General features: G+C 44.9%; 4 protein-coding genes across 9 annotated transcripts; 1 reads left to right on the top strand and 3 right to left on the bottom strand.

Moving 5' to 3' along the window:
* Positions 1 to 2: 2 nt before the first annotated feature.
* On the bottom strand, positions 3 to 2,701 carry dusp28 (dual specificity phosphatase 28). Of its 2 annotated transcripts, none has more exons than XM_054767338.1 (3): positions 2,605 to 2,701; positions 273 to 635; positions 3 to 188 (listed from the first exon to the last, which is right to left on the bottom strand). In XM_054767338.1, exons 2-3 carry the CDS (start codon positions 615 to 617, stop codon positions 90 to 92), a joined length of 444 nt encoding a protein of 147 aa, XP_054623313.1. In that variant the 5' UTR covers positions 618 to 635; positions 2,605 to 2,701; the 3' UTR covers positions 3 to 89. The 2 variants fall into 2 exon arrangements, with proteins under 2 accessions (XP_054623313.1, XP_054623315.1); XM_054767340.1 differs by having other exon boundaries at positions 15 to 188; positions 266 to 635.
* A 313-nt stretch (positions 2,702 to 3,014) lies between these two features.
* Positions 3,015 to 8,767, bottom strand: vcpip1 (valosin containing protein (p97)/p47 complex interacting protein 1). Its single transcript, XM_054769342.1, has 3 exons — positions 6,002 to 8,767; positions 5,558 to 5,644; positions 3,015 to 5,445 (listed from the first exon to the last, which is right to left on the bottom strand). The coding sequence occupies exons 1-3, from the start codon at positions 8,637 to 8,639 to the stop codon at positions 4,730 to 4,732; spliced, it is 3,441 nt and encodes a 1,146-aa protein (XP_054625317.1). The 5' UTR covers positions 8,640 to 8,767; the 3' UTR covers positions 3,015 to 4,729.
* Positions 8,768 to 12,212: 3,445 nt separating this feature from the next.
* LOC129177518 (transcriptional regulator Myc-like) lies at positions 12,213 to 14,197 on the top strand. The gene is made up of 3 exons (XM_054768742.1): positions 12,213 to 12,476; positions 12,658 to 13,162; positions 13,226 to 14,197. The coding sequence occupies exons 2-3, from the start codon at positions 12,667 to 12,669 to the stop codon at positions 13,666 to 13,668; spliced, it is 939 nt and encodes a 312-aa protein (XP_054624717.1). The 5' UTR covers positions 12,213 to 12,476; positions 12,658 to 12,666; the 3' UTR covers positions 13,669 to 14,197.
* LOC129177517 (CYFIP-related Rac1 interactor B-like) lies at positions 13,977 to 18,301 on the bottom strand. Of its 5 annotated transcripts, none has more exons than XM_054768736.1 (12): positions 18,086 to 18,301; positions 17,776 to 17,872; positions 16,055 to 16,128; positions 15,868 to 15,989; positions 15,634 to 15,739; positions 15,430 to 15,566; positions 15,264 to 15,350; positions 14,964 to 15,173; positions 14,781 to 14,860; positions 14,570 to 14,696; positions 14,364 to 14,434; positions 13,977 to 14,289 (listed from the first exon to the last, which is right to left on the bottom strand). In XM_054768736.1, the coding sequence occupies exons 1-12, from the start codon at positions 18,210 to 18,212 to the stop codon at positions 14,220 to 14,222; spliced, it is 1,308 nt and encodes a 435-aa protein (XP_054624711.1). In that variant the 5' UTR covers positions 18,213 to 18,301; the 3' UTR covers positions 13,977 to 14,219. The 5 variants fall into 5 exon arrangements, with proteins under 5 accessions (XP_054624711.1, XP_054624712.1, XP_054624713.1 ...); XM_054768737.1 differs by having other exon boundaries at positions 15,273 to 15,350; positions 18,086 to 18,295; XM_054768738.1 differs by having other exon boundaries at positions 15,057 to 15,173; positions 18,086 to 18,288.
* Between the last annotated feature and the right edge of the window lie 7,603 nt (positions 18,302 to 25,904).

Below are 25,904 nucleotides of genomic sequence, written 5' to 3'. Positions count from 1 at the left end.
TTGCTTGCTTTATTTTTTTATCACACCAACAGAAGGACGTTTTCTTCGAGTTCTTTGTCGATGCGCTCGGAGGGAAGCTTCCATTGGAATCATTGGGACTCTCGTCTCTTCAGTTCATCTTCGTATCGCCGCAGCTGAGCCATAAAGCCGGGATTAGGATCGATAACATGACGGGCCGCCTTCACTTCCTGAGAGCAGTAAACAAGTAAAGTGCTGATTCGCGCAAAGAATCAGGTGTCAAACAAAAAGTTCCGCCCACACACACTTGTCACCTGCAGGGCGTCGGTCAGCGCCGCTCGCTGGTGCTTCATCAGGTATGCAATGCAGATGGCGGCTGAGCGGCTGCGTCCGTTCTTGCAGTAGACCACGCTGCGTCCACCATGTTGGGCCTCCCTCTGGATGGCGTTGGCGCACATGTCAAAGTGAACATAGAGGTCTTCGCTGGGCTCGTCCAAGATCGGAATGCGCATGGTGGCGACGCTGCATTTGGGAAATGGCTGCTGCCTGGTGACGTTGATGCAGAGTGTCACCGCCTCCCGTTGGATGAGCTCAGCGCTACAGGCTGAGCGAGCGTTGCTGATGAAGAGTGTGCTGGTCACCTGACATAGTTGCAGCATCCTCTCCAAGAAAAATGGCTGACCGGAAGGGGAAGGACATGAAGTAAGATAAAGTCTGTGCGTCAATTTGCGCACTTGCGTACTTACACTTAGTCTTTTGAGTGCATAAGTGCGCTCACACTAGTACAATTCCATTTCACTGACTCCATTTGAGACACAGCAAAAATTGATGAAGCCAAGCTAAACACCAAGGCAGTGTCTCAAATGGAATACTTGCGTCAGTGCCCTTCATGATGTACACAGTTGACAGTGTAGTGCTTTCCCAAATCCATTACTGTCGTTACAAACTTAAAATTACGATCACAATATTTACCTATTTTATTTATTTACCTATATTTACAATATTTACCTTCTTCTTCTTCTCTCTTTTTAATTGTGAGTTGCAGCCACTCAAGTTAGTCCCTCCCTTTCTGCTACGTAGCCAAGATGGCGACTATTGAGGGCGATTAGCGATTTAGCATCCAGGTACTGACCAGTGGACGTGCAGTAAGGGGAAGAAGGTAATGATGAAAAATAAAAAAGCAAATGATGATAGCAAAATAAATATAGTATTTGTCTGTTGATCTGTATTGTGGCCACGAGGACTGGGACAATAACAAATGAAGTAATTAATCACACAGTAAATGAAAATGAACGATAATTTTGCTGGCCTTAGTATATTGCCATGTGCATGTGTGTTTGTTTTCCTTGTCTCCTACCTCCAAACAGGCAAGTAGGAGTTCACTCTGTGCATTGGTTTCAGAACCTTAGCATGTTTGTTCCATATAACAATTGCGTGAACAGAGTGAGCACTTTTGCCAGTCATACAGTCTCTTTGTCTCAGTGGGGGTTTATTATACTTTTCTTAGAAGTAATGTTAAAATCTTATCTCATCTAGTTCTCGTAGACCCAATACCATGTTTCACCTCGTCTTGTGAACTGACTCGGGATACCCTAGCACTTTCTGTATAATGCCAATCGCTTTTAACATTTTCTTAAGTAAAAATAGCACATTTCCTGATCAAATACAATGAAGAAACTAGGTGAGGCTTCCGCAAGTCTCTTCTCAGCTTAGTGTGCATGCCCTGCCTATCGTCTGAGTGCACACTGAGTTGGATCATCGCGCCTGCCAGTTTGTCATAATGTCGCCAATAATATAATGTTGCAGAAACATTTATTATGCACCGTGACCTTCTACAGCCTGTGTAATGTTTTTAATGTAAGTGTGACATCATTATTCTTGCTCAACGGACAATAAAATACATAGAAATCTCATACGAGAGGCACTTGTAGTACTCGTGTCATCCTGAGGGGTGGGGACGTGCGTGGTGGAAGGTGGATGTCACTGCAGTTTTGTTTTTTTTTTACAGCAAGAGAGCAGCAAGTCAAATGCAATATATTTTTATGCTCTGTTGAATTAATTAATGAATTTGACTGTCAAGATGGAGGATTATATACCCAAGCTCACAAGGAGGTTAAATCAAAGTATCAGACCTTTTCCTGGAGAAGGATAGGGGTGCGTGCACTTCATAGTCAGATAAAAGATAAGGACACAAATGTTTTCAGTTAATATACTACTTTATAGGTTATACAGCAGTACATGTTACTTGTCAGTGTGAACGCACTTATGCACTCAAGTGTCAGTATGGTAGTATGTGAATTCAGACAGCGCCTGAGAAGAAGCAAGGAGGCAAACAGGAAATTAGCTTGATGGTTGACATAGCAACTAGAGGTGACGACAGCCAGTAAACTTTCCAAGATGTCATTAATGCTTTGAGGACACACATTAATTTATTAACTAAAGTCTTTCTACACCAAATCACTTCTTCGCGTCTCTGCAACAATCAAAGTAGTCAATAAGACGTTAGTCCTGTTTAGACAACATGCCAAGACGTTTAGTTTAATAACATGTTAAAGTTTAAGATCAGTGAGATGTAAAACATGTCAAAACGTGTTAAGAAAGACGAGGAGCAAGTTTCGTAGTCAAGAACTTGGTAAACACTCTCACGTTCAGTCAGTTGATCTTGGGTTCTACAGCGCAGTCACGTGGTTTCGCCCAGGACGTTCTACGTGTCCTCCATCTTTCTTTTCCCAGCCACTCTGCTGCTGTCCCCTGGGTCCTAAAGCCCGTCTAAATTGAAAGGTTGTCTGGACATATAAATAAAATACTTATAGCATATAATACATCAGCATCATTTTTAATGTAACTTATTAATTGTATTTATTTTATTTAAAGTACTATAGATATATAGATATATATATATACTTTTTTATTATTTCTTATGTATTAATTATTGATTACACTTTGCGGACATACTGTAATGTGTGTGGGTGTGTGTCGCCTGTTGATTGATGGCTAGACTCCAGTTCTTTTTACAGATGTTTATTTCCACCACACCACACCGTGGAACATCGTAGGAATAAAGTACATACATAAATAAAATAAAACGACAATTATACATCAATTGGACAACAGCACTGTTTAGCATCGAGGCTAATATTGAATATGCATAGACACTGACCACTTTAGCATGCTTCTAAATCAACGGCAGTGTCATTCCACAGAGACAATCTGTTTGCATACAATGCTGTACTTTACAGTGTTGAGTCATTTTCTTCCTTTTAACGTCTTATAATGTCGTTTTTACTTATTGTTCTCTTCGTAAGTGTGCATAAGTGCCACCTAACCGTCGTCTCTGTACTAAACTAACGGAGTTAACAGTAAAACTTCCCATTCGGTACATTTCAAAACAAAATAATGCATTTCAAAATAAACTCAACATTACAGCAGCACTTTGTGTGTGTGTGTGTGTGTGTGTGTGTGTGTGTGTGTTTGGATGACGACACATTTCCTGAAAACTGACAAACAAAAACCAAGTAGTTCTTAGAGGTTTTATTGTAAAGCTTAGTGATTTTATTGTAAATTCACCAAACAAACAAGCGGCAAAAGCAGATCAGAGCTGCAGTGAACAACCACGTTTGTGTACAAATGACTTGTTGACTCATCAAACGAGAGAAAACCTTGAAAGTAAAACAGCAAAATATTCAATGTTAATATCAGGGCTGTATTGTCGTGAAGTTTATGCTAACATTAGCTGTACTGTTTCATGGAAGCAACAATACAAAGTAAATATATTAATTTCAGATAATGCTCATTTTGATTAAACTTCATTTTCATACCAGTGTTTACTTTCACTTTGATGTTGTCAGTGCCCCCTTTGGTGACCGCTGGATACTACAAGCATAGATTTGCATAGGACTGTGGAGGAGTTCAGTAATTCCAAAAAAGTTTTAATTAGGTAGCTTTGTCTTAGATAAGACTTGGCTAACAATAAAGGACATGTGTCACACCTTTAAGTCCTTAACAAGTCCTCATCTTTTCTTTCAAGAACAACAGCAGAACATTTGGTAACAGCCTTTAATGGTCTTTTTCAAGAGTGATTAATTCATTAACTCTGATGAGCCACCATCTTGCTTGCTTCTTGCTCGTCTCCATGACAACACAGAAACAAATGCAGATGCGCAGCAGGCAACAAAGTGAACAGGCTGAGCTCATTAAACATCAATGTGTGCTGATAATGTTGGCAACATTACATTTGACTGTGTAGAGCCCACCGATCATCACACTTGGAGGGCACGCTTCATGAAGCTAATGCTACGTCTCTTCGGCTGCATGCAGTGCAGTTTCCCCGCAAGCTCCACCCCACCACAGATAACGAAACTGCATTTGTTAACCTTGTCAAGAGGGAGGTGATGCTACCTTCCCAAAAAAGGCAAATAACTCTTTCACAAAGCAGGAATCAAGTGCTGAACTTTCACCTTCTGACAGCTGAGAGGCAGTCTGCCACACGCGCGCACACACACACACACGCTCGCTCACACACACACACACACACACACACACACACACACACACACACACACACAAACACATACACAGTGCGATGTCAGTGCGTTGGCGAGCATCAACGGCCATTACATACAGTTCACAGGCTCCGCCCCCAGTCGGCCATGTGTCATAGGTTGTGGAGACATGCAGACAAATGAAGAAAAGACAGCGGACCAAAGCAGAGCTGACCTGCAGTCTTTTCACCTGCAGGTGGCAGTGTGGCATTGAGGAGGCGGGGCTAAGATCAAGAGTGGTCCATGGGTTCTCCCTGCTCTCCATCCTGGCTCTCCATCTCCTCCTCGTCCGGTTTGCACGACACCAGAGCGGCCGCAGCTTCCTCCTCCTCCCGGTCACCAACCGTCCGCTCGGGGGTGGCCTCACCCCTCTGCTGCTGGCGCAGGTGGCGCTCCATAGACGCCTGGATGGAGGAGACCATCTCCTGCAGCTTCCTGCGCTGCTGCTCCATGAGGGCGGGATCCAGGCTGCGGCCATCCTTCACCGTCACAAAGCCAGGCGCCATGCGCACCAGCTCCTTGGTGGCATCCTTGGGGATGTCCGACAAGTCGGGCGGGCCGCGAGACACGCTGGCGCTGAGGTCCACGCCGCTGCTATGCTGGCGAGTGATTGGCCGGTGATCAGAAGGGGAGGACCCTCTGCTACCCAGTGAGTGACCTTTGCCCTGGAAGGCGGTGACAGCGTGCAGTGGCTCCTTCTTGCGCACCACGCCTCCGCTGCCCAGCCGAAGCATACCATGCGATGGGCTGCCCTCTCTGCTTCCCCTGGAGGCCGCTTCCGAACTCAGCTGCGCCAGTGCGTCCTTCACACGCTCCTCCACATCGGCACCCACTGCAAAGTGACCGGCAGCGTCCACGCACAGCTCCACACGCTCCTCGGCCGCATTGTACACAAAGGTCCGGCCTGTCAGGTGAGGCAGCGTGCAGTGCTTCCCATCCATAAGCCCTGCATACACAACGTCATTATAGCCACTTTGTTATGTACACATTGATACTGCGTCAAATACGCATAACCGGCTTCAATGCAGGGAGTACCTAATGAAGTGGCTTTAACATACCCATGTCCTTCTTGACAATGTTGTAGAAGACACCGCCCTGCTGGAACAAGTGAGGCAGCTTCTTAGCATACGACCAAACGTCCTCACCTGCAACAAGACACTGCTAGTCAGTGCTAGTTAGCTAACAGCTGTTTATCACAACAGCAACCTTTGACCCTGTTGGCAGGCCACACAGGAGGCATCCAGATGGCTGAGTCAGCACACACACACACACACACAAACATGGACACACAATGACATACACAAACATACATAAACACACACACAAGCACAGACACACACGCATACTAACACATACATACACTCACCAACACACACGTAGAGGCATAAAAGATCATTTAACAGCAAGATAATTTGCTGTGATGAGAAGTGTAAGTGATCATGAAGTCATACTAATGTCAATCAATCAAACATTATTGCTCATCACATGACAAACATTCTTACCCATCAAAGTTGCTAGGAGACAGAGGGACGACATCTCAAGGTCAATGCTGTCTTGAAGGTCGCGGCCGCTTGTCCTGCCGGATGCCACAGCATCCTGGCTCTTTGCCGCGTGCGACCCGGAGGCCCCAGGTCCGGTGGTCGTGGGGTTCTTGTCGCCAGGGCCCCTCAGTATCTCCAGCGTCACTCGGTCGCCGTGCTGCAGCACCACCGGCTCGTTCTCTTTGTTGGGGCCAGGTGGCAACAGCTCTTTAGGAGGGAAGCCATAGCGGATGCACTGCTGGGCGGGCGGCACACCAAAGTGCTCGGCGATGCTGCTCCGGAGTTCTGAGAAGGACGTGCGGGCCTGCAAGGTCAGCGTGGCCGTCCTGCCGTCGCTGGTGCTCACGCGGATCTTCTTCTGACTGGTGGATGAGGCAGGGGCGACAGAGGACTTGGTGGGAGTGGCTGGCGCCAAGGAGGAGGCAGAGGTTTCCTGAGGACCGCCGGGAGACATGGGCCTGCCGCGGTCCTTCTGGTCCTGCTTAATCTTCTCAGTCCGGCGGCGCTGCATGACAGAGGCCTGCTCACTGATGCTCTGCTGAAGGCTGCGCTCAGCCTGGCTCATGGTCAGCTCCTCCTTGTGGAGTGTCTTGGCCTTCTGACCTGTCAGGATGATCTTGGTGGGTGGGTCCTGTGCCTGTTGACTCTCTGAGGAGTCAGTGAGGCGCTGGACATGGATGCCGTCCACAGCCACCGGGTTGTACTCGTCTGGGTTCTTCTTGGCAGTGTGATGCAGGATAGTGTTGACCACTTTTTGTACCAAGATCTCGCTGCCGAACTCGCCCGGGAAGTGCTTGGTGACCAACTTCATAGCCACGTCGTACACATTGCTGTTCAATGCCGGATCGTTTTCATACTGGAACCAGTGTACCGTCTCCCGGACCATCCGACCCCCCCACTCCAGCGTGATGGGGAAGGCCTCTGGGAGGTTGTCGTACTCCTTCCCTTCCCAGAAGTGCTTGAAGCCGCAGCCGCATTTGCCACCCTGGGAGCGGGTGTTGGTTCGGTCCCCGTCCAGATAGACCACTAGGCCGTCCCCACGGATGTGGCGGACCGACGTTCCGTGGCACCAGTTGCAGGTGTTGAGGGAGCTCAGCTTGTAGTCTGGAAGGAGGGCGTCGCTGTGGGGGTCATAGGAGCACACAATGTTGTTGAGTGGGAAGCTATAGTTCTTGTCAGGTCGCAGCTGGCCGTGTGTGGACTTGGCCAAGTTGTAAAGCTTCCCGCCCGGCACCAGCCAGTCGGCTGGCACATGCAGCTCGGAGAGGGCGCCACAGATCAGGCAGCGATGCAAGCGGTTCTCCATCACAGACTTCCTGGCCGCTTCAGTCACTTCTTCGGGCTGGATGCCAATTACGCCAGTGCGACGATAGACCCACTGGTGCATGTCGGCCACCAGTGCCGGGTGGATGCTGTGCTTCTCCATGAACACCTCCTCCATGGCGCCCACCAGCCGCATCACATATTTGTCCTGCAGGCTGCGGTCGCCGCCAATCACGCAGCTCCCGTCTGCCTCCAGCTTGATGTACTTCCTGATGAGCTGCTGGGGGACACCCCAGGCTTTGGGAAGTAGGTGGGCCGGCAGCCTGGGCAGTATAGTGTTCTTGATTCCCACCAGCGGGATGTAGTGATTCCGGCCGGAGCTGCTCCAGGCAATGCAGATGGGTTTGTTGAGCTTCCCGTCTTTGGCCCTGCATTGCTCCTCAGCAACCAGGCCGGGCAGGAAGGTGGCCGAATAATCTCCAGAGCTCCTCATGCCGCTGAGGGAGTCCAGCAAGATGATGGGCCGGTGCAGGACGTTGGCTAGTCCAAAAATGTGGATGTTGCGGAGTCCCAGTGGGACACCTTCGGGCGGGACAAACAGAGGGTCGCACTCATTGATGATATCCTCCCACTCGGCAGCGTCGATGAAATCCTGAAACAAGGCCTTATAGCGGTCCAGGTTCTGCTTGAAGTTCTGCTTCAGGTTCTCACGCAAGGCATGCCAGAACAGCTCTCGGCCCACTAGTGCCCTGGACACGGCATGGACCAGGCAGTGGCCGTCTCCGTCGACATGAACAGGAATCAGACATTCCCTGTTGCCGTTGGCTCTCTTGACCTCCTCCAGGGTGTCGTGGAGGTAGATGAGGCTACCCGAGCGGTCCTTACCATAGCCCATTGTAGACACGTGGTCCGGTTCAATCAGAAAGGCCCTGTCCCCCAGCAAAGAGCAGTCAAACATCTCACCTTGGTTCATATCTTTTAGTAGCTTGGCTCTGCCGGTTTGTTTATCCATCCCGTAGCGGGTCAGAACGGGAGACAGCAGCTTGCAGTGGTAGTTGGACAGCCCCATCACCTTGACCAGCTCGGTGCCTTTCTTTGGGGCGCCCGTGACGCCCAGCAGTGCGTTTCGGAGAAGGTTGTGGAGCACCACATCTGGATCGGTCACCTCCTGGACGTTGAGTAGATTCTTCTGTTCGTGCCGCTGGCCACACTCAGTGCACTCGATGCTAACGGAGCCGTGAGCGGGGAAGAAGAGGCTCGCCCGACACTTGGGGTCCGGACAGGTGGCGGACAAAATACGTTTGTCTTTCTTTTTTGAGCTCTGCAGCAGCGACATTTCGGGACGAGAAAGTTGTGGAAGTGTCAGCTTCACAAAGGCATGCTAGTCGCGAAGCTGTCAGACGCTGCTAGCAAACAAGAACAACACGGAAGCGGCTGCTTTCTTCAGCCACCGACTCTTGCGAAACACGTGACGTCACACAGTTACATTGTGGGAGTTGTAGTTGTGCTCGGACATCGACATTGACACACCGGACTACGACCACTAACATTGTGTCTGTATCAAAATATAATACAACAGAGGAAAGACGTGTCACTCGTTGAAACGTGTTGTCGATGATCACTTTGTGAGATGAGCAATCACGAGTCGGCCTACATTGACCAGAATGCAACGCGGCGCCGTGACGTGTTGTTGTGTCAGGAAGTTAAAACTAGAACTAAGCACACGCCCGCAGTGTTGCCAACTTGGTCGCTCAACCTGGAGACATTCCAAACCCTCTCGGCGACATATTTTCTCAAATGCTACTAACGACAAATCCAGAGTTTGTGGTATTTGGGAAATTAAAAGTGAAAGCACGTATTGTTCTACAGCAGGGGTCTCAAACTCAATTTCACTGGGGGACACTGGAGGTAGAGTCTGGGTGAGGCTGGGCCGCATCAAGGATTGGGAATAAGGCTGGGAATCTCAGGGTACCTCACGATACGATACAATTCACAATACATGGCTCACAATAACGCTAAAGGGCCACCCTTCCCCCGGTCTATGTGATAACACCACTGTTAGTTCAGTGTTGGTGTTTACTTGCCTCTGTAAGTATGTAACACTGAGCTTGCCCGGATGTTGCGGGCTGCAGTTACACTACTCTGATGTCCAGTCGCAGGCCGCAAGATACGATTTGGTGGGCCGCAAATGGCCTGCGGGCCGCGAGTTTGAGACCTCTGTTCTACAGTTTCTGTTCTCACTGAGCAGTGGTGGGTGCTGCTGAGAGGCCTGCCTTCGCCACAAAGCAGTCTGTAGCCGTCAGTGCACAGTCAGCTTCTGCAGCACACTCACTGTTGTTAACTTCTCAGTCAGGAAAGTACTTATTGGCTGTCCTAGAAGTCGCAATTGGCCAATTTGCATATTTATTTGCATGTGATGTAAGAGATGCTGTAGGAAAAAAACATAACCTCCTAGGAGAGCTTTAGAACTACTAATAAACTTGATTCTTGGTTTGTAGCTGGATCTAAAACATAAACGTTTCTTAATCTTCTTTAAATTACTACTCATTACACTTAAGCCTCATTTGGCCTCGGTCATTTACATGTCAGTGTGTCAGAATGTGCGATGGAAGCGAGGCCGGATGTAATTATTATGCTGGCCAGAGATGAAGAGGCACTGGCCGAGATAAAATATAAAAATAGTTTTATTTTAATGAAGTGATGGCCAATTGCAAATGAATAAACCAATACTCAAGTTCATTTGTAGTTCTAAATGTAATTAAGGTGTTTTTACTCACGGCTGGACCACCATGGTAATGAGAAGGTTATGAGAAGGTTATGTCCAAAGTTTCAGCGTAAAATCGGCTATAAAAGCGCCGCTGTTTCACTGTGTAACTCATTCTGAGATGGTGTCACCATCTATTGAAAACCCAGTGGACCCAGTGGGAGCAAAAATAATTTGGGAAGCACTAAATCATGAGCGGCTTCTTCAAGATCACACTCATCTGCTAGCATTCCCTGTTAAGAGATTTTTAGCCAAGGGAATACGCCACATTTGCATTTTGAGCTGAGCGTCAGGACTAAAATGCAATAAGAAATATTAATTTGGCTAATGTAAGCAGATGTACAGTGGTGTGAACCCCCATTATTAGCTGAATTAAAATAATTCTGCAAAGATGAGTGGGTCAAAATTCCTCCACAGCGCTGTAAGAGACTCATTGCAAGTGGTCGCAAACGCTTGATTGCAGTTGTTGCTGCTAAGGGTGGCCGAACCAGTTATTAGGCTTACGGGGTCAAACACATTTTCACACAGAGCCATGTAGGTTTGGATTTTTTTCTCCCTTAATAATAAAAAGTTTCATTTCAGAACTGCATTTTTTGTTCAGTTGTGTTTTTATTGACTAATATTTAAATTTGTTTGGTGATCTGAAACATTTAAGGGTGACAAACATGCAAAAAAAAAAAAGAAATCAGGAATGGGCAAATACTTTTTCACACCACTGTTATGTGTCGCAACAGTCCTTGCGTGAGCACTCAGCGCTCAAAACACACAACACGTTTCATTCTAAGAAAATGGAAGACTCGTCACAAAACATGTCAACACTGCTACCTAGTGGTCACCACGACGTACAGCATATGGCACATTTATTATTTCGTAAAATATGAAAACAATACATATTCCAAGATGAAAAAAGACAACTCCAGTTTATTGTTTTTAATTGATATGGCTCAATGTATAAAAGTTGCACAATGTCAGAAATTAAAACACTAAGGGTGTAGTATAGTAATCAGTATTAACCTGCGCATTTTCACGGTCAGAAATTTTATACCAGCAGTCCTCACTCGCTCTACTGGCGGCGAAATTGTTGTTTTTGGCAGTGATAATCTTTTTGAACTCCTCATAACACTCTATAATAATTACTTTTTCCTTCTGTCTAAAATACACTGGTTGGGATAGCTAAATTTTTGCGCGGAAGTCGAATAATATGACCAAAAAAACTTTGATGTGACCGCGCACTGAGGACAAAGCCTCGAACCAGACTTAACAAAGTAAACTTATAACCACAGTCGCAGTAGCATTTAAATCTGACAAATTTAGGTTTTGCTGAGCTGCATCCGAGCAAAAAAAAAGCCACTTTCGAAGTACAGGCCTCTGAAAAGTGGACATGTTTGGTGTCAACTGTCTTCTGTCAGTTAGCAACAAACACCCACCGCCATGACGTCACGATACTCTTGGCCTCACGCCTTTGTAGCGTTTTTTGGACTTCAAAGCCAATGTTATACACGCAACAATTCTACTTATCATTCTATTTATAGTTATGTCGATGAGTTTATTTATTTACATACCTAGCTATAATTCCATCTATATATGTATCTATCTATCTGTATGCATGTACAGTATATGTGGTTAGTGAGCCAGTATATGTACAGTATGTCATAAATTGTCATCATGTGTTGCCAGTAATGTCCGATAAATGTCGCTGTATAGAGAAGGAAACAACTGTATTGTCATGGCAACCGTGATCAGCATCATCTACAGTCTTCATTATTATTCGTTCTAATATAATAATATATAATTTGTTGGTCATATTTAATGTAGTATTTATGTATTCTTATATCTGAGGTCATTTCAACACAATAGTTAAAATTAACATGTTAAAATGCATTAGAATACAGATCTATCGATCAAATCGTTGTATTAATGGTGTTATTGTTTGTCATTTGTGTTTTATTCTTGTTAATTCATCAATTTCATCAATTTACGGAGTTACCGGATCTGCGTGTTTGTCACTTACAGTCGCCTGTCGCTCCCATCACGCTCCACTTAGCTTGTAAATGCGCGGGGATAAATAGTTCACTTCGCTGGTAAAAAAAAAAAAAAAAAATACCAATAATAATAATAATAAATATTGACGGATTAATGTAAAACTTTTGTGACAGGAAACAAAATATGGGAATTTTCCTGTAAGTTAGCTCAAAAGTTTCGATGAGGTCTTCACATTTTTGTGGTGAAAGTTAGCGCATGTGCGGATGAATACACGGCGACCACTAGACGAGACTATATAAACGTCTCGCGAGGCCGCTGGCCGTTGATGGTTTTGGGAGTTCAAACGGTTTGACGTTGAACTCCTTTAAAGAAGTTTTTTTAAACACAGCAGCAAAAGCTCTTCTACGCTCACACATCACTCAAGTGGTGAGTTGAAATCATATTTTTTCCCTCCAAATCCTGCCAGTTTCAAACTGTTTTATGTATTGGTTTGAATGAATGAATGTTTACTTTGGCAACCATTCCTGAGTATTTGCTATTGTTGTTGGAATCTTGTCATCCCATCCCAACATGATTCCCAGTGATGGTGATGATGTTTTGTCCTCAGAGCGCTGGAATGGAGTTCAGCAGGAATTGTGATTCAGACTATGACGTGATGAAGCCTTATTACTTCCTGGATGGCGAGGAAGAGTTTCTGTCGGGCCCCAGCAAGGACATCTGGAAGAAGCCTCTGTCTCCTAGCTGTACATCATCGGAAACTGCGTGGGACCTGCTGGACCAGGGCTGTCCGTCTTCCGTCCTCCTGCAGTCCTTCATCATCCACGATTGCATGTGGAGCACTAGCTTCGCCGCTGCTTCCAAGTTGGAGAATGCAGTGTCTCAGATGTTGGTGTCTCTGCAAGCGCGCTGTGATTCAGCCTCCTCCACTACTGACATTGCAGGCGACTGCCACACCCACGTCTCCCAGGTGAAGACCAGCCACAACCTGGACTTCCCGACGACCCCGACGGTCTGCATTAACCCCTCAGAGGTCCTTCCATTCTGGACGCTCTGTAAGAGGAGCTGTGAAGTGAGCAAGGTGGCTGTGGCAGGAGTCAACGTCAGTACGTCAGGTAGGAGAACTTTTTATTTCTTAAAGTAGATGTCAGGCTGATGTGTTCTTGTGGGTCCTCCAGAAGGAGAACCTGTGGAGGATGACGAGGTGGACCGGAGGCCACTTTCCGATGTCAACATCCAGCAGCACAGCTACGCTACCCGACAGCCTAGCGCCAACCACCAGCAGCCCGCTGGTAAACAGGTCAGCATTGCTGACACCCACTGTGTGCCGAGTCACAGCGCATTTGCTCCTTACTACGGTCGCAGCAAGGTCAGACGGAAGAGACGATACGTGAGAGAGTGCCAACGCAAGAAGGAGTTGAAGAGAAACCTCCTGGCCCTGAGGGCTCACATCCCGGGCCAGGCCCACAACCACAAAGGCTCCAAGGTGGCCATCTTGGAAAATGCCACGGAGCTGATCACCACAGTCCAAGTGGACAAGAAGAGGTTGGTGGCCAAGAAGGAGGAGCTTATGGCTAGGAGGCGGGAGCTAAAGCACAGACTGAAGCAACTCGCCTCTTGAAGCCTCACTTCCTGTTGACTCTGCTCATCCCCCGCATTGCGGCATGTTGGTGGCCATCTCTCACTTTTATTATTGAGAGTATTTATTGATACCAAAAAGACTATGCACCTCCCACATCTCTTTTTAGCATTCTATGCCTGACCATGTGACCCTCCTATCCTTCCGGCGCGTCGGAGACATCAACATAAAAACCACAAAGTAGAATGTGATGTCACATGACCACCACTATGCTCTATGACCTTCATGCTCTGTGACCTTCAACATCTCAGCATACAGATCAGTTTTGAATGCCCATGCAATTGCAGATGTTGTAACGATGTGATTTTATTCATTGCTTTCATAGACGTATAAAATATGAAAAAGTTGACGAGGCCAACACAAACAGCAGAGCAGAGCTGACTCATTCATTAGCGCTTGAGCATGTATGTGAGCTCATTTGTTCAAAGTGCCTTAGTAGACAGGCCTGTTTGCGTCCAGTTGAGCTGGTCTCACGTTTACATTATGACATCACCAATAAACCTTTACATAACCTTTGGTCAGTAGTCGGATGGTCAGTTTGGCTGCAGCATGTTTCTGATCTGCTTGGGGGTGGTGTCATCATTCAGGTGTTTGGTTGTGTACCTGCAGGGATGAAAGGTTACAGCGTTGGCCAATGACGGCAAACGACCAAAGCCGAGCCGAGCGCCAAGTCTGACCTGAGAGCATTGAGTAAACCCTCCACGCTGCTAGCCGGCTGCTCCCGCAGAACCCGAATGCATCCTTTCATCTGTACACAAGTACACACCATTAACACACACGTTGGCTGTGTGTGTGTGCCTAGAGCCCCAGTGAGGAGGACTAGTGAGGCACTCATTCATTCATTCACGCGTATATAATTGTGTCTGTGTGTGTGTGAGCCTACGTCAATGGTTGAGGTCTTCACAAAGGCACCGGCCGGGTGCACATGGTCATAGAGGATGATGACGCCAACCATCACACGCAGACAGAATAAGACTGTCTCATCGCTGGTAAAACGACTTCTGTACTCTCTGTGCACGCACACACACACACACATACTCTGAGGATGTGTAGGAGGCAGGTTGAGGGAGGTATTGATGTGTTCAGGGACTTACGGTGTTTCCAGCATGACTTTACAGACACAGGCCATGGTGCTCAGACAGTCTGTGGTGTTCTCAATGGGAACGTCAGGGTTCTGTAGCATAATTATATGTATTCAGTATGTAGCAGAACCCCTTGAAAGGACTATAACCTATAAACTTGAGTTTAACTCGTTTGCAGTTTAGAAATAAACTTACAATTATAGTATATCCCTGACTTAATGCGGGAGAGCAAAATGTTGAAATCAATATGACAAATGATGTCATGATGACATCATGGGGAGCACTGACATCAGAGACAAACTTTGAGGTGGCGTCGCTCAGTGTCTTCAACATGGGCGTGGCGCAGGCGTAGAACAAAGACATACGGTTGGCCAGCTCGTTGTTCACCTCGTTGTCTGCGTCTGCCTGGCAGGTCATCAGTGGGAAAACGCTTTGACATCACATTCCTCCTCATCTAACATCAGTGTGTGTGTGTGTGTGTGTGTGTGCGCGTACACTTCTTACACACATGTTGTTGATACGCATGCGACTGATTGTACGCCTGTAGTAGCTGAAGTCATTCTGGATGGCAGGGATGGTCATCTGCAACGCACACGAGGAGGAAGTAGGTGAGGGAAGAGGCTGAGAATGAGGAGGGACAAGAAATGATGAAGGTGAGGACCTTGAGCTCGTCAAAGCGCAGTGTGAAGTGAAGGATAAGAGCGAACTGACGAGCCAAGGCCTGTTTGTGTTCTAGCTGCTGAGTGGGCGGAGCATCAGGACTGGTGAGGACGTCCAGGAGACACGGCAGACTGCACTCTGATTGGACAACACGCACACTTTATTTCACATGTAAAACTAATGAATGAGTGTGTGAATGAATTACCAAGCTTGTGAGAGAACTCATAGAAAGTCTTCAGTTTGGTGACCAGAGGAAGGACAGCAGACCATGCCCTCTCTTGTACCCCTTCCTCATTGGGGCTCTGGATGGCCTGTGCACAAACACACACACATTTATGCACACTTATGCACACGTCCTGTGTTGTAGACTAACAATTGAAATGTTCACATGCACCACACACACACAAACATCAAAGAAGACGTTCCCTCCCCACCTCACCTGTCGGATCTCCTCTCCCGCTCCCGTGTAGCCCTGCAGCTCCTCCAGGATGACCTGAGACTCCGTCAGGACCTGGTTCACATTCTCCCACACCACTTTCTCTGATGACGACGGCTGAGCATCTACACAGAAGTCAAAGGTTGGCACCTTTAGGCTTTGTGTGTGTGTGTATGTTTGTGTGTCTTACTCTCGAAGTCCAAAAAGAAGTTTCCGCCATTGTTGTCGATATCTCTGGTCAGCACTTTGATCAAGTTCCCCATTCTGCACAAACATTAGTATGTTGGCGCTAAGAAGCTAGCAGTTAGTCATCATGATGACATCAAATGACCAGTATTAGTTTGACTAGTTTAACACAACCAAGTGTTTTAGTGAAAACAACATGTCCGTGGAAGAGGAAGTGATGGCGTTTGTCCAAAAGAGAGGAGGAAGTGAAGCCTACTGATCTCAGGTCAGCAAGATGACATGATGAAGTCACTTCACAAAAAAACCCCACCAGAATTAATTTTTAATTAGTGAATGATGACAGCACAACAATAACATCAACAAATGTCCCACCAGTCACATGATCAAGTGTTTGTTATAGGGGGGTTTTCAAAAGTCTGGACAAATGCATACAACAGACCAACATTTTCGAGCCCACGATCCTTGGTGTCGGCCTTTTGTCATTGTGCCTTTTGTTCCATTTTTACAATTTTAGTTGTTTTTTTAAATTATATTTTGATTCTGCAGTGATTCAATGACAAATGAGCCATGGGCCGCGGACGGCTCCAAAGTCGCACTTTAGCCACCGCTACTTTTGTGGATCTTCGTCAGCTTCGTCAAGCCCGAGCTTGTGGTGTCGGCTTTATGAACAAACTACAACTCGGCTTGTTGGCTCAGCGTCGTGGGCAAGAGATGATGGTTGAGGGGAGAGAGACTGGTTAATGCATTATAACAGTCAGTCGTAACAAGCCGCAGCGCAAAGGTTTTTTTGGAGGTGCACGTCTATGTAGTTATATTTGTGCGTTAATTTTGAGGTAGCAAAGGCAGATTTTGAGCCATATTAACGTGCAATAACTACTGTTGTGTTCCCAGGCACATAGCTACGCTGTGTCACTCACTCTCTCTTTCGCTTGTCGCTGAATGCTTGTTGTTGCAGGGCGAGGAGAGCCGGTGTACGTACGCTGGTACCTCCGTTTGGGTTTTGGGGACTGGGTTCCTGGCTGGAGCTTGCGAGTTGCGTGCCTGGAGGGCGGCGAGGCGTACAGGCGTGTTCAGTGGTCAAAATGTGTGCCTGTTGGTCACTCTCCAGAAGGGGAAGGCACTGATGTAATAGTACATTTTTTTTCTAATATTCTTGCGATAGACTGGCAGAGTCCCAAAGATCGACAAGGGGCTCGCAATCAACGGGTTGGTGACCCCTGCAATAATCAAGTATTAAAAATATTCATATTTAAAGTTTTATTGCATACGTATCTATCATATAGTGAAATATTTCCTTATTTATCATTTCTTGTATAATTCTTAAAATATTTGATTTATATTATTATATATATTTTTATGGACTTTATATTTTAAAAGGTATGTATTTCTATTTTTTAATTCATTATATGTATATTATACTTACATTATATTATACAAGGAACACCTGTATTTGTACTACAAAAATGCCATTGCCATCTTTCATGACTTTCTTCATGACTTCTCCTCACACACACACACACACTAGTAATAAAGTTTACTAAGCATGGACATTTCCCTCAAGTACGTCCATCTGGTGGACTTATTTAAAAAATATAATATTTATTTATATTTAATATAAATAATAATATTTTGACCCTCTGGTGTTGCGAATGAGGTGGTCCAAATATTAGAAATCGTCAGTAATAAACACATTGTTCAATGAGTACATCTAGTCCAGATGATCACCTTTGTTTGTGTACCCAGTTAAGTTGTTCTGGTGGTTTATGTCCAGCAAGAGTTGCTGGTACCGCTACAAAAAAGTCGTCGTTGTGGATGTTGATGACTGAAACGAAACGTCAGTTAACAATCAGAACCAGCTTCTGGTTGAACTTTGGACCATTCGTCTGAATAGTAAAAACTTCCTGCTCGAACAGGAGCTGGCATGTCAGAAGCGCCAGGACCCACCCAGACCGAGACCTAGACCCCCTCCCACCCTCCTCGTACCACCTGCCAAGTAGTCCCCCGCCACCGCCAATCCAAAATGCTCAGTGCTCACCTTGGCTGAGAGCCGATCGATGGAGGATCGAGAGGTGCGTGTTGGTGGGTCCAGGTGATCCTACATGCCGACACTGTGAACCCGGAAGTGGCCCCCTCGGCGCTCCGTTATCTATAAAAGGAAACATTTCCTGAAGACGGAGCCAATCAGCGGGCAAATAACGTAACCTAACAGAACATGAGCGTCATGCAACTCGACCCAACAGAATCAGAACAATTACAGTTACGTCATTATCTATGTATTATTTTGCATTTGTGTATTGTTGTTTCCGGTAGTTATTCTAACCACAGCAAACTGTGTTGAATGAATAACAATATAATATAAAACTAATCATTAGTGAACAAATCTATAGGATTTAAAAACAACAACATCTTTGTCTCCTGGGCTATGCTGACATCTGCTGGACTGAACCGACGTTACATGACCTCTGTGAGGGTGGAGGACAGAAAAGACACTTCAAATTGAATGCATCAAATATTTCAAATACACATGATCAAATTACACTACCTATTAAATGTATCATAATAATAAATTAATACAAAGTCAAAAATTTAAGAACAGCAGACACTGAAGGTGACTGTGAAGCACTACTTTTCCCACACTGCACCTCAATCCCGGAAGCAGATCATGGTCTATTGCTCGTTTGACTTTCTACCGCAGAGGGAGCATACGAATAAAGAGCGTGAGTTGTTAGTCTTTACAGCTATTTTTTGTTTTAGAACAACCTGAGCCTATACAATAACAAACTGTCACGTTTCTTCCGTTAGTTCGCCGAATGAATCGCTTTGTTTCGCTCTCTTTCAGCGGCGTAACTTCAAATGCAAACTTTGCAGCAACTCCTCGTGAGCTTCATTAGCTAGTTAACACAATTAAGATGCCCTCTATTACTGTTTCACCTTCATTAAACGTGAACTTGTACAACTAAACCCAACCACACCCTTTGACACCCAACTTGCATGCCCATCCTCCACAATACTCATGTGAAACATGAGTCTGTGCGTTGTAAAGATATAAAAATAGTCAAAATAGACAGCACAATACTGCATGTAATGGGATCCAACTATGCCGCCTACAAAGACCACAGTTAAAACACTTCCAAAAACCTCCAACAAGGTTTTTAATGATTTTCATGGCTCTGACCATGTAGTAACAGGTACATTCATCATAACATTTCATAATTACAGAATTTTGTCTTATTTTGATTGGTTAAAAACTTCCCGGAATGTCTTTCCTAGGCGCATTGATTTCACATAGCCGATAGGAGCTACTTTTGTCAACAACAGCAGCAAACAGACAGCGTGTCTGTGCTGACGACCAGGATCCAGAACCTTATCTTTTGAGTCTGAATATATGGAGGGTGAGCTACAGGTTATCAGGTAGCCCCCTTACTCCCCTTAGCACTAGTGCTAATTGTCACTTACAATGTCCGGTCTCATTGGGATGGCTGTGTCATTCAGCACAAGACTTGTGCTCACCATGGAACTGTTAAATACAACATAGTCCACAGGTAAAAAATGCTGACAGCATCTTGTTGAGTCTTCGTTGCGAAGTTGAGAGCCAGTAGTATCCACTCTTTTGTCTGTCTCATGGTTTAGTTGGTAGCGTGTGCGTGTGTGTGTGTGTGTGTGATCAACTTTTCAGCTTATTGCAACGTTCTATAATACATGTGCGAGGCATGATTTATAACCTAGCGTTAATATTTCAAACTCAAACAACACGGGCAGCTGCAGTGGCCGCTTAAGGCGTTGTGTTACTCCATCAGAGAAATATAATTCTTTGTGTTAGCTGCTGTTGCTTGGTTAATACACTCCTGATCAAAATAAAAGACCAGTTGAAAAATTGCTAGAATTTGCATTTTGCACATTTGGATCCTAATGAGGTTTTAAGTAGAGTTACAATATGCAAAAGCAAGAAAGGGAGTGAGACAAAAAGCACTTTGAAAAGTAATTTATTGAAACCAACAATTAAACTGAAATAGGCTGTTTATCAGCTGATCAAAAGTTTAAGACCATCGCTCAAAAAATAACAAAAAACCCTCCAAACCAGAACAAAAAATGTTCTCAGTAGGACTCAGTAATGAGTAGCTCCACCGTTCTTGTTAATCACTTCAAGAATTAGTTTGGGCATGCTTGATACGAGTGTTTCCAGGAGGCTAGTGGGAACATTGCTCCAAGTGGTGAAGATGGCTTGAAGAAGGGCATCAACTGTCTGGAACTGATGGCCATTTTGATCAGCTTCCCTTGCCATCCATCCCCAAATGTTCTCTATGGGATTTAAATCAGGGGAACATGCAGGATGGTCCAAAAGAGTGATGTTATTCTCCCTGAAGAAGTCCTTCATCAAGCGAGCATTGTGAACTGCAGTGTTGTCCTGTTGAAAAATATGGCATAATAATGGGAGTACATCATATCAAAAGCAATCAACTTTGATTTCTCAAGCGTATTTAACATTGTAATTGAAATGTCAAGAACTTTCAAATAAATTTAATTCCATAACATAATAAACAAAACAAACAGTGGAAATAAAACAGACTCTGTTTCTTTTAGCAAAAATGTAACTTAAATAAAAATCACAATCATAACCAAAGACAATAATAAAAAAAAAAGAGAGACGCTGTCTCTATTATGAAAAAAAACGTTGGACAGGATGTTTGTGTTTGAAGTGTGCATACAAGTTGGTTGTATGTATGTTAGCGCATGCTCGCTCATGAGGCTAACTTGCTGCTAGCACTAGTAGCGCCGCCTCCACCTACTGGGACAAAGGGGCTAAGTGTCTTCGTTCATTCCGCTGTAGCACCAGCGCGCACAGACAGATGCAGCGTGAACCCTCTTGTCATCCAGCCTGTGTGGTAAAGGAGACGAGGAAAACAAACACGCATGCATGAAGATGTCAATTTGGCAAAATTATCAACTTTTTTTTTTTTTTTTTTTTTTTGATTTATCAATTATCATGATAGACCTACACAAGAGGTTTATTTTTAAGTTAAGTAAAACTGCACCGGTTTCTCTGAAAAAAAAAAAAATATATATATATATACAGGGAGTGCAGAATTATTAGGCAAGTTGTGTTTTTGAGGATTAATTTTATTATAGAACAACCACCATGTTCTTAATGAACCCAAAAGACTCCTTAATGTCAAAGCTGAATATTTTTGAAAGTTGGAGTGGGGCTTTTGTAGTTTTAGTTATTTTAGAAAGATATCTGTGTGTGCAGGCGACCATTAGTGTGCATAATTATTAGGCAACTTACCAAAAAACAAATATATACCCATTTCAATTATTTATTTTCACCAGGGAAACCAATATAACAGCTCAACATTCACAAATATACATTTCTGACATTCAAAAACAAAACAAAAACGAATCAGTGACCAACATAGCCACCTTTCTTTGCAAGGGCGCTCAAAAGTCTACCATCCATGGATTTTGTCAGTGTTTTGATCGGTTCACGATCAACATTGCATGCAGCAGCAACCACAGCCTCCCAGACACTGTTCAGAGAGGTGTACTGTTTTTCCCCCTTGTAAATCTCACAATTGATAAGGGACCACAGGTTCTCTATGGGGTTCAGATCAGGTGAACAAGGAGGCCATGTCATTAGTTTTTCTTGTTTTAGACTCTTTCTTGCCAGCCACTCTGTGGAGTACTTGGATGCGTGTGATGGAGCATTGTCCTGCATGAAAATCATGTATTTCTTGAAGGATGCGGACTTCTTCCTGTACCACTGCTTGAAGAAGATGTCTTCCAGAAGCTGGCAGTAGGACTGGGAGTTGAGCTTGACTCCATCCTCAACCCGAAAAGGCCCCACAAGCTCATCTTTGATGATACCGTCCCATACCAGTACCCCACCTCCACCTTGCTGGCGTCTAAGTCGGACTGGAGCTCTCTGCCCTTTACCGATCCAGCCACGGGCCCATCCATCTGGCCCATCAAGACTCACTCTCATTTCAGCAGTCCATAAAACCTTAGAAAAATCAGTTTTGAGATATTTCTTGGCCCAGTCTTGATGTTTCAGCTTGTGTGTCTTGTTCAGTGGTGGTCGTTTTTCAGCCTTTCTTACCTTGGCCATGTTTCTAAGTATTGCACACCTTGTGCTTTTGGGCACTCCAGTGATGTTGCAGCTCTAAAATATGGCAAAACGGGTGGCAAGTGGCATCTTGGCAGCTGCATGCTCAAACTTTTCTCAGTTCCTGGGCAGTTATTTTGCACCTTGGTTTTTCCACACGCTTCTTGCGACCCTGTTGACTATTTTGAATGAAACGCTTGATTGTTCGATGATCACGCTTCAGAAGCTTGGCAATTTTAAGAGTGCTGCATCCCTCTGCAAGATATCTCACTATTTTTTACGTTTCTGGGCCTGTCAAGTCCCTCTTCTAACCCATTTTGCAAAAGGAAAGGAAGTTGCCTCATAATTATGTACAGTAATAGTCGCCTGCACACACAGATATCCTTCTAAAATAGCTAAAACTAAAAAAGCCCCAGTCCAACTTCCAAAAATATTCAGCTTTGATATTAATGAGTCTTTTGGGTTCATTAAGAATATGGTTGCTGTTCTATAATAAAATTAATCCTCAAAAATACAACTTGCCTAATAATTCTGCACTCCCTGTATATTTAGTAAGTGTCTCCTTAACAGAAAAGCTGCAACAGTACATCCGCTTAAAGTTTCATATTTTCTTGTTATTATTGTAGCTGACATTGGGATTTGCCTGATTTTGTCACACAATTCCTCTTTTTGTTTACTTTTGAGTAAGGTCTCTGCAGCAGAAGCACTCCACAACACTCCCGTCAGTGAAGGATTTTTTTGTTTTGCTCCAACATCTATACAATCCTTATTGAACCCTCATTTGCACGTTGCTGTGCTATGAATGAATGTGTTTTGACCCTCAGAGATTTTTCATCTGGGGGATCTAAGCGATGTTATTTTCCGCACTCTCACATCGCACTTGTGGATACAGTGGATATTTCCCCTCGAATTATGTGTGTTTTTTCAGGTAATATCGCATCACATTTACAGTTTTGACCAGCGCTATGATTTCAGAGCATCGGAGGCACAGCGGTTTGGCACTGGATTCTGGAAGAATGAACATATATTGGTCCATCCAGTCACTTTTAAATGTTCTTTGTGTTTTTTTGTTTTTTTTTACTTTCGAGCAAGCCATGGTTCCCATTCACTCAGCAAGTAAACAAACAATTTCATTGGCTCATTTTGAGCGACGTCACGGCGTTTGCTGTCACGTAACCGTAATAACTCAAGTAATTACTGCTGCCGCGATGGTCCGCAAGCATTATTATACTGTTATTACATTTGCCATTGACTTTAATTGGTCACATGTCCATAAAGGGCCATCACTGGGTCCGTATTCGGGCCGAGGTCGGCCATTTGATGGCTGTTCTAGACAATCAAAGTATGTACTTGATGATGCTTTCATCATGTGACCTAAACGACACGTGTCTTCTTGGAAGTCTTTTTTTTCTTTTCTTTGTTCTTTACTTCCTGTGGTGCATTGTGTTTATTCGAGACCTTCACCTACATGTGTCACATGACCTTCATTCTGCCCCACCCCATTCCCTCTGACGCTGAAAGCAAAAGCAACAAAGATGGCTGCTGAGTTATTAATAGCTGCAGTGAGGGGGAGGGGCTCTGGTGTGTGTGTGTGAGAGAGAGAAACAGAAACACAAAGCTAGCTCTTCAACATAAAGATGAGAGTCCCTCCACCACAGAGGGGGGATTATGGCATAGGTGGGGAAATTTTCGTGAAGGGTGTTGGGGGGCTGTGAGTGCGATGAAAAACAGGATTGGCTGTCATTCACCGCCCCCTCACACCTTCCAGCCAGCCACCAATGAGGACCCTTGCTGCCATTTGAAAGATGCCGGGACTGAAGACACACAACCACATGCACACACACACTCTTGTTTAACTGTTACCTAGTGGCAGATGTCAGGACTGCAGGTGACCTTTGACCCTGGTGGTGCAGACATGGATGATGAAGCTTGATGATTGCTGTCCTTTCTGTCCTTCCTGCATCGGCACTGCAGCCCCACAGGCCACGCCCCTTGGCCCGCCCCCACTTCCTGCTGCATCCCTGACCTCCTTTTTGCTCCAATTCATCAGCACCTTTGATCTCTGCACCCCCCAACATGAGCAAAGCAAGGACAGATTAGCGTCTCCATGGTAACAGTGACATCACTGCTAACCCAAATCTGGGCCGCCTGCCGCGGGGGGGGGGGGGGGGGGGGGGGGGGGTTGCTTCCTGGCGACCAGCAGAGGGCGACCAAGATTACACAATTATACTTTATTACTACGATTACTGTTACTACTGTAATTACTACTACTTTTAGTATTACTACTACTGTTATTAGTGCCACTACTATTCAAAAACTGCTACTCGACTATTACTACTACTGTTCTATCACTATTGCTGTTACTACTACTGTATCATTCCAACTGTCAACATTCAGAAGTGATCTTGGTGTGTATAGTAAATGAAGAAACAATTCAGTATATAAAATTAATAAAGTGTAAAACATTGCTCAGTCATCAATAGCAACTAATTATCAATATTGTAAAGATAATCTTTCATATCTTTTATCTGCAGTGGATCTAAGCCACACCTTTGTGTCAGCAAGCATCAACCTAAGACCAAAAGTCAGAGTTCACAACGAATGATTGGCAGAGAAAAAGGCTTTAGGATGCGTGTGTGTGTGTGTGTGTGTGTGGAGAGAAACAGGAAGTGAAGAGCAGGTGGACTCACAACTTCCTCGCGCATAAAATAAATGTTGAATATCTTGATTTTTATTTCTTCTCCCACTTTGAAAAGTTGATCTGTTTGACTTCATTCCCTTTAGGACCACAAGACAATTGGACATGAGGACAGCGTGAAGATGACTGTCAAAGCATCTATGGAAGGGGGAACGCTCAGGCCCACCCCTCCATAAACACAGAACACGCGCGGTGTGTAGGGTCCCACGATCCAAAGGGGGACCCATTTTGCGGAAGGGGGTGAGTTCTCAGCAAATGCGCAAAGATGTGCATCGCTGCCATGAGGCATTGAGCACCAAGTCATAAAATTCTGCTTCGGGCCCCAATTTGAGTAGGGGCGGCCCTGGAAACGCTCACCTCTTTTGGGAAATTCCCAGCTCACACACACACACACCATGCCGTAAAGTAACAACAATAGACACAAAACAACAGACGAGAAGAATGTTGGGGTGAATTTAAAAAGTAATCAGTGTTTACTTCACACACAGTAAATACACACTTGCTGTTTGGTTGGCTAGTGACGAAATTAACTAACACGCCAAGGAGATGATGAAATCCTCGCAAACCTAGTGCATATACATGCTAGTATATACCTATATACATATGATGATATACAGTCTATATATATATATAAATGTGTACTGTATATACCAATATGTGTATACCTATGTACATATTCGTATATACAGTCCATGTCTGATATAAAAAATATCAAAGTTGGCAATCATGCTAATAAATACATTTTGATAAATAAATGTTTATCATCGTTTGATGGCGCTTCCTGACACTTGTTTGTCTTTAATGACGTGACTATTCAATCCAGTCCATGTTGGTGACTTGATCCATTCATGATCTTCACTCATACCTCCAGCCGCCATTTCACGATGCATATACAGGCGCACGCACACACACAGTGGGTTTTTGTCATGGCTGCACACAAGCTGCTCTGTCTTTGTTCGACGTGCACACACAATAATTGGAAAGCCGACACTTGTTTTTTAATGTTTTAACTATTTACTAAGTCAACATGGAAAGGTCGTACGGTGCGCGTGTGAG

The sequence above is a fragment of the Dunckerocampus dactyliophorus genome, chromosome 2 (genome assembly GCF_027744805.1).
Source record: "Dunckerocampus dactyliophorus isolate RoL2022-P2 chromosome 2, RoL_Ddac_1.1, whole genome shotgun sequence".
NCBI classification, from domain to species: Eukaryota; Metazoa; Chordata; class Actinopteri; order Syngnathiformes; family Syngnathidae; genus Dunckerocampus; species Dunckerocampus dactyliophorus.
The sequence above is the reverse complement of the archived record's forward strand: the minus strand, read 5'-3'. Positions and strand labels throughout refer to the sequence as shown.

Excerpts from the sequence above, each read along its gene's own strand:
- dusp28 (XM_054767338.1), bottom strand. The coding sequence starts at position 617 with ATGCTGCAACTATGTCAGGTGACCAGCACACTCTTCATCAGCAACGCT. Across the intron at positions 189-272 it reads CGCTGACCGACGCCCTGCAG|GAAGTGAAGGCGGCCCGTCA; the intron begins GTGACAAGTGTG and ends TACTGCTCTCAG.
- vcpip1 (XM_054769342.1), bottom strand. The coding sequence starts at position 8,639 with ATGTCGCTGCTGCAGAGCTCAAAAAAGAAAGACAAACGTATTTTGTCC. Across the intron at positions 5,645-6,001 it reads TCTCCTAGCAACTTTGATGG|GTGAGGACGTTTGGTCGTAT; the intron begins GTAAGAATGTTT and ends GTCTTGTTGCAG. Across the intron at positions 5,446-5,557 it reads CATTGTCAAGAAGGACATGG|GGCTTATGGATGGGAAGCAC; the intron begins GTATGTTAAAGC and ends TTGTGTATGCAG.
- LOC129177518 (XM_054768742.1), top strand. The coding sequence starts at position 12,667 with ATGGAGTTCAGCAGGAATTGTGATTCAGACTATGACGTGATGAAGCCT. Across the intron at positions 13,163-13,225 it reads AGTCAACGTCAGTACGTCAG|AAGGAGAACCTGTGGAGGAT; the intron begins GTAGGAGAACTT and ends TGGGTCCTCCAG.
- LOC129177517 (XM_054768736.1), bottom strand. The coding sequence starts at position 18,212 with ATGTTTCCTTTTATAGATAACGGAGCGCCGAGGGGGCCACTTCCGGGT. Across the intron at positions 15,351-15,429 it reads TGCGCTTTGACGAGCTCAAG|ATGACCATCCCTGCCATCCA; the intron begins GTCCTCACCTTC and ends TGTGCGTTGCAG. Across the intron at positions 15,174-15,263 it reads ACAACATGTGTGTAAGAAGT|GCAGACGCAGACAACGAGGT; the intron begins GTACGCGCACAC and ends ATGACCTGCCAG.